This window comes from Callorhinchus milii, unplaced genomic scaffold (assembly GCF_018977255.1).
Source record: "Callorhinchus milii isolate IMCB2004 unplaced genomic scaffold, IMCB_Cmil_1.0 Scaffold1, whole genome shotgun sequence".
Classification (NCBI taxonomy): domain Eukaryota; kingdom Metazoa; phylum Chordata; class Chondrichthyes; order Chimaeriformes; family Callorhinchidae; genus Callorhinchus; species Callorhinchus milii.
This window is the reverse complement of record NW_024704742.1, coordinates 81,195,938-81,208,920: the sequence shown is the minus strand read 5'-3', so window position 1 is coordinate 81,208,920 and position 12,983 is coordinate 81,195,938. Positions and strand designations below refer to the sequence as shown.

The window sequence follows — 12,983 nt, the reverse complement described above, 5'->3', positions numbered from 1 at the left end:
GAGTACTGTAGCACAGTGGTTGAAGTCCTGAAGCTCAATGGTTAGAGCATTCGCCTTGGAAGTGAGAGACCTGGGTTCGATTGCCGGCAGGGCGAAACCTTGGGCAAGTTTCCTTACTCCACACTCCTGATAATAATTCCTCAAAAAAAAAAATAATTTGGTCACTCAATGCACAACTGTTTGTGGGACACTGCTGTGCACAATTGGCTGCTGTGTTTTGCCCACAAATATATAGTCAATTCATTTTACACTATATTCTGTGAAGCACTTTGAGACATCCAGAAGATGTGAAAAGCGCTATATCAAATGCAAGGATTATTATATTATATAAACAGTCGTGGATTGAGTGGTGCAATTCCTTTTTGAGGGATTATAACCTCCAGAAAATGATCTCCCCATTAGCCAACAACCAGGTTCCTACTTACTGCTAGGTAAACCGAATCTTATGCAGTAAGGAAACTTTCCTCAGGTTTCACCCCGCCAGGGAATCAAACCCGGGTCCTCTCCATTGTGAGACGAGAGCACTAACTGCTCGCTAAGGTACTCCATGATAATTGAGATATTTAAGATAGATTAAGAGAATTAAGATAGTATCCAAAGTATCAGCCCTTGAATGCAAGTCCAATGCTGGCTTGGGGAACATTGGCCTAGATAATGTAACTTCATAACTCGGTGTCTGCCCCAATTTCCAGAATCACTGCCAGTTGCTTTAGTCTGAATCCATCTCCAACATACAAGTGTTGTTTTTGAAACAAAGTGCCCAGAACTGGGCGGATTGTTCTAACAAATGTGGCCTTCTCAATGAATTTCACAGGACTAAAATTACCTTGATATTTATACCAGAACTTCTACTTAATTTAGTAAGCTTCACATCGACCGGAGACCTCCACTGAATGGCCAATAATCACACCCGATTCCTTTTCCTTTCCTTTTCCACCTTTGCTAATGGACACCCATTCATCATGTACTTGAGTTTTATAGTTCCTGCTCCAATAATCTTTATATTTATTCACACTGAAAGCCCATTAACTACAGAATACTGACAAACTGGGATTTCTCTCTTTTTCGTTCAAGTAATGTATGTATATGTACAGTGGAATTTTACACCAATATTTGAAGCATAACCCAAATCTTAATTGCCTCAAAGAATTCTAGTAGATTTGTGGGACGTAGTCTATGACATCTAAATCCTTGATGATGACTTACAATTTATTACTGGGTCCTTTATGCCCTGGCATCGCCCTACCTCCCCAACCTGCTTACTCCCCAACCCATAACCTACTGCCTCCTCTCAACTGGCTCCAGCCTTCTGCATGTCCCTCGTGCACTCAATTCCACCAATGGTGGCCGCTCTTTCAGCCACTAGGCTCCAAAACTCTGGAGCACTCTTCCTCTATCCCTCCACCTTGCCCCTTCCTTCCCCAGTTTCAGATTGTACCTGAAGAACTTCTTATTCAACCATGCCTACGGCCACTTCCCCCTTCCCCTGGCTCGGATTCATGCTCTGCCAATGTCAAGCACTCTGGGAAGCTACCCTGGGGAAGGGGCGCTATATAATTGCAAGCTGTTGTTGCTGAAGGCAACTCGGATAATACTCTGAACCATTTTCCGTTTGCAGATGTTTTCCCAACTGGCCTATAGTTTCCAGATTCCTATCTCACTAACTTAGATAATTTTCATGATTCTTTGTTCTTCAGGTACAGTGAACTATTGTTTCCTTTAAGATTCCATTGTAGTTTCCATCTGGTTTATGTGCCTTGTGGATAAAGGACACCCATTGACCAGGCATCCAAGTACATGATGAATGGGTGTTACATTTCACATTTCAGGGGTACATTACTTCCTTTACATTATAATTAAAGAAGATGAGGCTGTGTATTTGGGACATGCTGAAGCATGTGAATAGGAGAAAGATCATTAAACATGCATGGATTGTGTTGAGATGCAAGTTGCTTTCCCACTGCACTGAGTTGCAGTTGTGTGGTGGCTTTAAGTGGAGAAATATAAAGAGGCAGGAAATTAATTGGGAAGGTTATCTGTGGGTACATCCTGGCCACGAGGTTAGAGCAGCATAGACAGAGGCCTCGGAGCTGGTCACCTAATGCTCCCTGTTCTTCTTAAGCAGGATATCTCTCCTGATTATCAGGTGAGGACTGATTGGTCTCATAACGTGAATGGCAGGAAGATGAGCTTGACCGTTTTTAGTATAGAAGACAACCAATCTATTTGTCGTATTGGAAACAACTATAGTCTACCTGAAGCACAGGAAACAATTAGTCAACCTGTAGAGACAACTAAATAGTTTAGTTGTTAGAGACAACTAATCTGCCTGCAATATAGAAAACAACAGTCATAACTCTAGAGCAAGAGACAACTCTTTACTATTTGTTTACTACTCCTGCATGATTTCGCTTCTCTTGAAGACTCATTTGTCTGCCATCTCCTCAAAGCTAGGAAGACATAGACACACATTGCGAGCTCTTCAGTGACACATGGTCTAATATTGAACACACTTGCTGAGAGACTAAAGGATAACGTTATAATTTTCTCTCCCCTCCATTCCACCTCCCCTGATGGGAGAATCTCTACTTCTGCATGGGACATTCCCATTCCGTAACCCACATCTGCTGGATCGAGCATCAGCTATTAGCTGGAATGTGTGCTCACAGCCACAGCAATGCAAGCTATGCTATCAGACTGCTCAGTAGGCCCTGATCTTGCTTCAATTCTACCACAGCCTCAACTCTCTCCTACCCAGGGGGAAAAGCACACGCATATCCCAGAAAGCTGAGTGCGGCAGTCATTTGTTAGGGCAGCAGCTATATGCCAAGTTGCCGCTGTCTAAAAACAAGTGATAATAGTTACATAAAATAAAGCATAGTAGCAGAAAAGTGGGTTAGTAACCTTTTAGTGACAGTTGTGATACCAAAGTGATGTGCTCTACTGGAATTATGGAGTGTCTCATAAAGTGAAAGTTAGAAAGAAAAGTAGCAGAGACGTGGTGTATACACAGTGGAGAGCAAGTTTATTCATATTAATTCTGTACAGAAGAGAAGCCGGAGTTACAGCTTGGCCAGTGGCAGTTTAACAGAACAGTACAGTCCAAGTACACTTCAGGTTACAAAATTCAGCAGAAAACCCAGCAAGTCTTAATCAGTGTTAGCACAGCACCAATGCCAATCACTGAGCTCTTTTACACGTGTTTAGACATGGCATGTGTTTTTGTTTTGGTCTGTACATATTGGCTGAAGTTCAAAATGATCCAAATCAATCCTACATATTATTAACTTCAACTTTATTTCTAAGGAACACAGGAGAATACTCCCTCACAATTGTCTATTCATGCTTTGGCAAATTTTATTTTGGAGTATGAAGAGGTAATGTAATAAAAGGGTGCAGTCTGAGATAATTTGGGGTCTCACAAATCTAACCTTGATAGTCGCTGGAAACATAAAGACTTTGAAGACATTGCACTAGGGATACCATCCATTCTGCTATCTTATGCTTCGGGTTGCTTGTTTAAGAAGATGAATTGGGATATGAAATGGCCACAGACAGACTATTCTTACACTCTACCATTGCCATCTACAGGAACAAATAATTCCATAAAATCTCTAACTCAAATATAGATGAACGGATACCAAACAACAATGACCAGTACTTCACAGACAGAAAACCATACTCTTGAACAAAAACTATAAATCAACTACTAATGTGAATCATACATTATCGTCTGGTAAAAGAGGAACTTTCTTATCTAAGAATTCACGTTGTACTAAATATTGGTCAAACAAAATAATCCTAATCAGAGTTCTACACTTATACATTTAGTTGGAGTTTGGTTTATAAAGACTCTATATCAGTATGACAATGTGAATAATTATGAAATGTGAAGCAGATTTAAGATTGACTCTCTGCAATATGGGGGGGATACTGCAGAACCCTGACATTGTGGCAAACTAGTGAGACTCTTTCACCGTCTCTCAAGTTAGTTTTACTTTATCTTTTAAATGATTCGGAATGTTGGAAACTCGCTTCATGAGAATCGCATTACCTCATTTAATTTTTTTTGTATTTGAGGAGCAACTGGTGAAAGCTGGCCCTCGTGATTTTTAAAAAAAAATGTAAATTATAAAAATGAAATTAAGATGTTACCACAGGACCAAGTGTTACTTTTAGCTCATGCTTGAGTCTGTTCTCAGGCAGCCTCTTGAGACGTACAGATTTAACAGTATCATTTAATTCATTTTTTTTTGTTCTGAATTTATAAAACTCAGTGAAAAGTCACCCTTGATCCCAATATCATAATTATTTGTAGATAAAAACCTTTGAAAAAAAAATCAAGGTTAGGCAGATGTTATTTCACATCTGCGAGTTTGGACAACTTGCAAAAAACCCCAAATAATGGACCATTGTGGAAACTTAGCATTCACTCCAGTTTTATTTAGTTTCTAAGACAATTGTACAAGTAACTCTTGCTATTAATTGTTCTATTATGTTTACTGAAATCATAGCAGTGTGATTCTATCAGAGTGAAAGTGAGCAAGGTATTGAAAGTTATCTTATGCACTGATGAGTGTAACAGAAGATGAGCATTACAAATGAAAGCCTCGGTTAGCTATCTGCTAGTCAGCTCACACAATGCTAGGATCATTCCTGTGTTTTCAATGTGGGCAGTGATTCTTTCTGATTATCTCTATTGTTCATCTACAAAATACTCAGTCATTAGACTTTACAGTAAATCCAGTGAAGCACTTTGAGATGTCCCCCTGCCATGAAAGGTGCTACTGTGTATATCAAATGCAATGATTATGGATTATTGTTATGATTATTATTAGTATTATTAGTACAGGTGAAATGGCCTTTCAGTCTGAATTTCTGCTGTTCAATGACAGTGCAAATGAATTAAGGGATCTAAGAGAAGCTTTTAAACTATTCAATTCATCACTTCCTAATGGGGCTCTCGAATAGAAAAACACCCAAAAGATTTGTGTTCTGAACATTTAGAAACTTCTTACATTCCAATTATTTGGTGATAAGTGTTTTGAGTACCAGAAAGCTAGCTTTGTAAAAATTGGATAATTTCTGATATCGATCTAATAAGATGATTTAATAGATATTTTAAAAAATACAACACATTTCTTCAGCATTTTAGATTTGCTTTTTTTGTTGCATTTGACACTGGTTCTACTTGTTTTTCATGTCTGTATAATTTCCACCAACAATCTCAAGCACAGGATCAAGGCAATGAGAAGGTCAGTTGAGGAAACATTAAAGGGCCTTGACTCCTCAGTGGGGAGTTGCTAGCCAGGCTTAGACCACGGCAGACCCAGGAATTTGCTATCTGAGGAGATGCCTCTCAAATGCCACAGTATATGTGACCCATTAAAGATATAGATCTGACCACTCCCTCCATTCAGCGGGCTCCATCATTGGTCAGGCCTTCAGCTTCTCTCTGCCCCACCCTTTGGAACTCCATCCCAAGGTCCCTACACCTTGCTCCCTCCTTTGCCTCTTTCAAAGCCCAACTCAAGACCCTCTTCTTCAACTGCATCCTTGATCACCCTCCTATTCCTACCCTCCACCCTTCCTAATCCCAACCCCCAGCTCGTGTCCACATCCCTGAATGTCCAGCGCCTTGTGAAATCCTCCCAACATGAAAGAAGCAATACAAATGTAATTTATTGTTGTTATTAGCTGCCAGGCATTCTTAATGGTGCTGCAGGAACTAAAGTGTGTTTTCACATTATTGGTTTGAGTATTCAAAATTTTAAAAAGATGCAATGTGATTGGTAATGCTATGAGATCACTGTGCATGACACTTCTAATGACTCTTGCAATGTGTCTTTGCAAGACAATTTATCAAGCGACACTCCCCCTTTAAATGAACATCTCGGAGTCAATGCGCACAGAGTGCTGAAGAGGAGCACACGTGACACGGTTAGTAAGGCCAGCAGAAGCAGATGGGATGAATGCTTTCAGGACCTAAAGACTCAAAATCTGGAAGGAATGTGCCTCTCTCTATTTCACAGGTCTAGGACCACCTCATGTACATTTTTTACCTCAATGAAGAAATGTATTCCACAGACGTGTGTCAAGGAACAGTACCTAATTTCATTCCATGTTGTTTCAATGGGGAAAAACTAAACTCAAAAAGATTTTGCAGAGAATCCTGACCATTTGTGTCAAGGACTGCATACTTCACTTGGGATTACAGAAAGTGCCCTAATGCCTCATTTATTCTGATAGTTTAATTAATCATGTTGTGTACCCCCTCTGAACACTGCCCTTTCCATTTGTGGGTCAGAATGACATAGATGAAACGCGTGTAAAAGGTTGTCCATTTCAAATATCACCTTGCCACACACCTAAACATAATAATTTACCTCAGAGCAGTTAAATAAAAATCCATCCATTTTGATATAGCGCCTTATCACATTGTTGAGACGTCTCAAAGTGTTTCACAGAATATACTGTAAAGTAGATTGACTGTATTTTGTGGGCAAAACACAGCAGTCAAATGCCCCAACAGTGTCCCACAAACAGTTGTGGATTGAGTGACCAAATTTTTTTTGAGGAATTATTATCCCCGGAAAATGATCTGCCAATCATCAACAACCAGTTCCCTACTTACTGCTAGGTAAACAGAGGTGTGTGGAGTAAGGAAACTTGCCTAAGAGTTTGCCCCGCCTAGGAATTGAACGTGGCTCCACTCGCTTATTGAGTGAGTGATATGCTCTGGCAAATCTAAACTTAGGCAGTAAAATAGCAAAATATTTAAAGCATAAAGACACTTTCTAGGTTCTCCATGTGAGGCAGTTGCTTTTCACATGATTGCTGTGAAATGCCAGTATTATTAATTTTTAGAACTAGAATGAATTAATTTCCGTATTTTCGCCCTTTCCTGCACTCCTTGATCTTAGGGCAATATAATCTAGGCCATGTTAGGCCATTAGATACATTTTAGGATGTTCCTTTACTGAATCAACAGTAGGTCATAGATCACAACTGCGACGAAGAAGGCCCTTTGGCTCATTTGATCTCATCCTTCCAGAATACCCACTCTAATTGTACTTTCCAGCACAGCATCAAACTGTTCCTTAAATGAGTTGAACTCTCAGCCTCAACCAATCTTCTTCATAATCTGGTTCAGTCATTAGTTCCTTCAGTGTAAAAATACTTCCCAGTTTTCATCCTGAAATTGCCCTCCATAGCCCTGAACCTGTGCCCCCTTGTTCTCTTGCCATGGCATATCTGGAAGTACTATTCTGAATTTACGTTCCCAATTCCATTTAACATTTTGTATGCTTCTGTAAGGCCTCTGTGAGAAATGGCTTTTCAACTTCCAAAACCTATATCTAGTCTATTTTATCTAAACTTTCTCTTTTCTTATCCCTCTAATATTGGGGTTTAATCTCATTGCTCTCATCTACACTTTTATAACAAGGTGAGCAATCTAACACCCCTAAATCTCTTTCAGCCTCCCCTTAGCAAGTTTTTTCCCATCCACAGAGAATGTGTCCCTTCTATTTTACTTCCTGTATGCTGAACCTTGTATTCCTCTGTATTGAACTTCATTTTGTTTGTGATCACCCAAGATTACACATCCTATTGAACTCTCTTTGTAAGATCTTAGCTGCCCTTAACTTGGTGTTACCTCCAAACGTTATCTACCTTGCAATAAATCTGGAAACCCATGTAATTATAAAATATATAAAGATCAAGATAGGTCCTGGGACTCAGCTCAATATCTTCATTTGTTTCAGCTACTGTAGAGTACACTCTCATATGGCTTTGCAGAGTCAAACTGTGGAGTTTATGAGATTTGCCTGACCAAGATCCTTCCCTCTAAAGTCTTCCATCTCAGCTACTTTCATTATATATAATGTTTTTCATGTTTCCAGCATTGTGGTATTAAAGACATCTTCTCATGCATAAATGACCCTCTGAAGAATGGCTGTACATCACTGTAGGGGACACACATCTGAAAGTCAGTAGGGTTAAGATGAAATATTATTGAGGTGCCTGTGCTTTAGTTGGGAACTTGTGCTTTAGCCAATAGTTACTTTGTTGGGGTTCAATGCTTCAAAGTATTGTGATGGTAAAACCTGTTTTTAAATCTGTGAACCTGTATTAAACTGATGAGAAATAAAGGATAACCTGCTCTAAATCTACAGTAATTTGCCACTTGTGATCATCAACTGTGTCTGATTGCTATCTCCTAGAAAACACCAGACACCGGATACTAAGTGGCTGATAACCAAGCAAAGCTACCTGCTCTATGATAGCCATTTTGGTGCAAGAATCTTGCCTGTATTAAGCATAAGTCCACTAGGTTGAATGACGAAACATTTCAGAGGTGAAATCCTTATCAGTCAGCTGTATAACAGTACATCAAATTAGTGATTCAAAGCCATTAAATAGGAGGCTTGAGCTAATACTAAAGTGGGTTAGAGAAAATCAAAGGAAATGTGCAATGCTTTCCAGTGATAACTGGGATAACTATACAATTGTTCACAATGTCAGCGATTGCATTGTGCTCTGTGCTCGCTTTGTGATGCTGCTTTTTCTGAGGGTGACAAAGGGAGTCTCTTTGAGCTTTAACAGGCTTGATCTTAACAAGATGTGCTCTTGGTCAGCGAGAGCTCGGTTAGTAGCAGAAGCAAAAGTGGGAAGAAGGAGTCTTTTAAATTCATCTTCAGTAGGATTTTATTTGTAGACGTGTTGTGAGGACTCTGTTGCCCTTCTGCGAGCTTTTTTAAAAAAAAACGTAGTCCTGACTTTCCGAGGACTCTTGAGGATTTCTGTTCCTAAAATAGAACGTTTGAGTTTTTTTTGTTCTCCTATGTGTGCATTGAGTGTCATGCATTCCTGTCGGGCATTGCCTGTTTGTGCTTGCCAAGATCACCGTGTATTGAGATTTGCTCCACTTTCTGTGCATCGCCTAATTCTGTTTTAAAACATTAAGCCTTCAGAATTTACAAAACAACATTACACACATCGTTACACAATCAAAACTAATCATGTGCTTAATTGGAAAGGACACTCATTTTGTGTAAATCAAAAGTTGCCTCCTAAATCCCTGCAGTGGGCAGGGCAAGGGTATTTTGGTGAGGGGCAGTGCACAGCATTAAGGCGAAGTGAGTGTAAAAGAGCTCATTGGCACTGACACAAAAGGAAGAAAGCACAGAAGACAATAACTGCACATCGCATTGAATTTCTAGAAACAGCCACAGCTATGTTAAGTTGCTGAATACAGTGCTTTTTTTAAAAAAAAAATGAAATAAGAGTAGAAATATCATACAAACTTCGATAGAACGAGATACAAAATGGTCACTTCAAAGACACCCTTTAGGAGAAGAATCATTTGCTTGTGTAAGTAAATAAGCTCCAGAAAAAAAAAGTCAAGAAGTAAAATCAGGATTTGTTTTTCAAAGTAGGAAGTTCACACCTATTAACAATTGAAATATAGGACGAAGATGGGAAAATACCCAGTCGTTTAAGGAGAGAGCAATAATTTTATAATCTCACATTGTACAGTAAAATACAGTGGCACCCTTAACAAAATCAAAGTCTGGCAAAAAAATGCATTTCTCTGGTGGGGGAAAAATAATAAAAGTAAAAGAAAAATAATGTAGGCACAGTCACTCAAAGGCCTCATAGAAATTCTTGCTGTTACTTCATTCTCAGACACGGCTGAGATCATTTTTACTTGTGTACAGCCTGCTCAATTCAAACACAAGTGAACTGGGATGGGGAGGGAGCTTGAGGAGGGCCAACAAGCAGCACAGGATACCAGATAAACAGCAGCCGTCAAGCTATCAGACTCAGGCAAGCAGCAGGTACTGCTTCAGTCAAATGATCACAGTCATCCTTTCTGACTGCTCTTAGCCACTGGATTCACTGCAGTGCACTGCACACTGTTAGGTTCAAACAAGGCTGGAAAAAAACAAGGCACTAAAACTTTTAAGTTGGATATTGTTTCCTTCAGGTGGTAAGTAATAAATCCCACAAATTCCACAAGGCTGCTTCATGAATTGTGAAATGTAACCCCAAAAAAGTTTCATAAAGTAGAATTTACTATTCTTATAGAAAACATGAATGTCTTCACACTAAGACAGTATCTGGCTCATGTTTAGCTATCTGGTATCCTGAAAACCAGTATTCCTTCTGTTACTGTTCTAATATATATGGGGCCAGAGAATCATCGATTGCAGTTGGAGAGTTTGCATACGAGTTAACAAATAACATATTCTGCCTGAGCATTTCCAGGGGAACATAGCTATGGGAAGAATGATTAGTGATTCAGTGATAGATATTCATTGATTTTTTATATTTTTTTCCATATTACGTTCAGAAAATTCCCAGTCAATTTTGGATTCCTCCTCCCCCAACTCCCAAAATTTGTCTCTGTGAGATTGATAAGCAGAGATGGTAATTCTGTGAGGGGAGGAGAGTGGGGGAGAGGTGGAAAGGGAGGACGAAGGGAGGAATTGCGACTGACGGAGAGCCAACTTCCCCTTATATTAATTTAAAATGGAAGTTTAAGTGACTTCACTGAAGAATGCTATCAAAACAGACATTTCAAAAAAAGCAAAATTCAAAAAACTAACTAGTCAATTCCCAACATTGTAGATAAAAGCAAATAAACCAACAAATGGCAAACATTTACTAAGATTTACCAACACTTCCTATTGCATAGATGTGCAGTGGCAGTGTAGATCAATTGTAGAACGGTTTGATAAAGAAATATAGGAATGAATTCTGAACACCTGGATGTGCTCAGTGTTTTCTGAATGGTGGATGCAGTCCACACAGTATAATGCCCAGTCATGGCAGCACACTAGCTTATTTCTATACAGTACCAGTTGCAGTTATAGTGTTTCTTTAGGAAGTCTTGCTACTTTCTATTCTCTGCAATTGTGCATGGTCCAGGACACTGCACTAGCACCAGGGCATCTAAAACCCTAAGGTACGTCTTCACAGAGCATTAAAGGGAGCTGCAAACTCCAGGCTGGTTGGTGTGGCAGGAAAAATGAGATTAAAATGTATATGCACCTCATGTAATAAAAATAATTTGTGAGTAAGAAAGGCAAGAATTTCAAGGGATAGGAATTTAGAATATTGAAGGGAGAAAGGGAAGGAAATGTGTGTCAGGATGACGAAAGTGATAATAAGAGATATCATTCAGCAACATTCACTGTTGTGTGATAATATTGGAGGAGAGNAAAAAGAAAATCACAGATTGTTTGATTACAGCACTACATAGGTTTGCAAGTGTTGTCTTTGCCTTTCGCAAATGCCACTTGGCTATTTTCTATCTTCTTCGAGTGGTAATTTTTTAAATGACACTCAGTGTTAGTAAAGTGCCATAACATTTCAATGAAACTTGAAAATGTGTTATAGCCACTTCCTGTCTCCTGGTTTTGATACCTCAGTTAGTTCAGCATTAAAGGTAGGAATTAAAGGAGCATAGAAAAGACATTCCCTCCCAGTTCACAGTACTGCAAATGTGATTAGTAAAGTGAGGTTGAAGCCAGTGAGAGGCAGCATGTTCCCAAAGACCATCACATGATAGTACAGCATTTACAGCGCTTTTTCTTTTCTGTACCTGCAGCTGGTTCCGTTCCGCTCTCAGTTGCTTCAAGCCCATCTCCTGAAGGGGTGTCAGTAGCCTCTGTCATGGATATCCCAGCCACCAGTTCAGCTGCGTTGCCATCAAGTGTTGAGACGTCCGTCACAGTCTTCTCTCTCAGTGACTTTTCATCGTCTTCGTCTATCAGGACAAGTTCTGCCTGGATGGCTCCCTCATAGCCCAGCAGTTTGCTTGCTTCTGCCTCCCCCTCCACATTCTGGTATCCCATGAAGATCATTGTCACTGGATGGTCAGCACTGGCCTCGGGAGCTTCACCTGCAGGTATCTGACAAATTGGGTTGACGGCAAGATCCAAGTTACTTGGCTTAGGGAGCATTTCTAGCTTAGCTTCCTTGAGGATCATATCTTTGTGTCCAGTGTCCCCAAGGCTCCTTGGGCCTTCAGTAGAAGCATTGCTTTCTGATGTAGTCAATGAGTCAGACACATATCTGTCACAACTCACATTGGTTCTCCCAGCTCTGTTTAGTAGTTGATCCACTTCTGATGAGGTTAAGTGTTGAACACCGTTTTCAACCACTGCCCCTCCAGAATGTACCTCATACACAACCTTGCTGCCATCATCGTAGACCTTAACTCCCCTCTGGTAAACTCCCTCAGGACCCAAGGCAGCTGTGGAGAGGACCTTGGTCTCTCCTGTTTGCTTGTCTTTTTCTACGTTGATCTGCATGCCGTACATTGCTGCAATGTCAACAAACAAATAAATGCACATTCAAGAGAGGAGCTCAAGGTATTTACATATCAGACGGCTGGAATTCCGTTTGGCATTCTGTGTAAGGGATGCTGACATGCTGGCCTCTAATGGGATTTTCCCACTGTGATTTCACATTGCCAAAGCTGCAACACGGAATGCTGACTGGAATATCAGCCCAGTGATTCACAAAACATTTTCATTCCCCTAAAGTCCTTCGAAGCCCTTATTTTACAAGCGTCACAACAACAACTTGCACTTAAATAGTGCTTTGCACATAAGAGAATAGCATAAAGCACTGAAGAACAGCAGCATTGGTTACTGAAGAAGGGGACGAGTGAGGGGCTTGATGTTAGAAGGGATTTGAAGATGGGGAGAGAGGGAACAAGGTGGAGCATGAGTTGACACCTTGAAGAGAAGAAATAGAATGCTTCGGCTCGTTGAGCATTGCAGTTATCTTAAAGAGCCAAAAGCGTGGCAACCAGGCTATTTAATAATAGGCACCATGTCAAATTCAAGGATTATTTAGGATTATTGTATTCATCATTGTTAATTAATGGTTGNAAAAAATAATGCTAGGATTTCAACAGCAGTAATGCATGACTACCTGGTGAGGTCCATCAGAACAAAATTTAGCAT

General features: G+C 40.0%; 1 protein-coding gene across 2 annotated transcripts in view; it reads right to left on the bottom strand.

The window, feature by feature from the left end:
• The window catches only part of palm2akap2 (palm2 and akap2 fusion), a 157,691-nt gene that overhangs the window by 9,199 nt on the left and 135,509 nt on the right, over positions 1-12,983 (bottom strand). Inside the window, exon 8 of one of the 2 annotated variants that reach the window (XM_007892034.1) lies at positions 11,612-12,334. In XM_007892034.1, coding sequence (XP_007890225.1) covers positions 11,612-12,334 — 723 coding nt within the window. Of the gene's footprint in view, positions 1-11,381; positions 12,335-12,983 lie in introns of those variants that run through there. The other variant, XM_007892033.2, reaches the window with a different exon arrangement.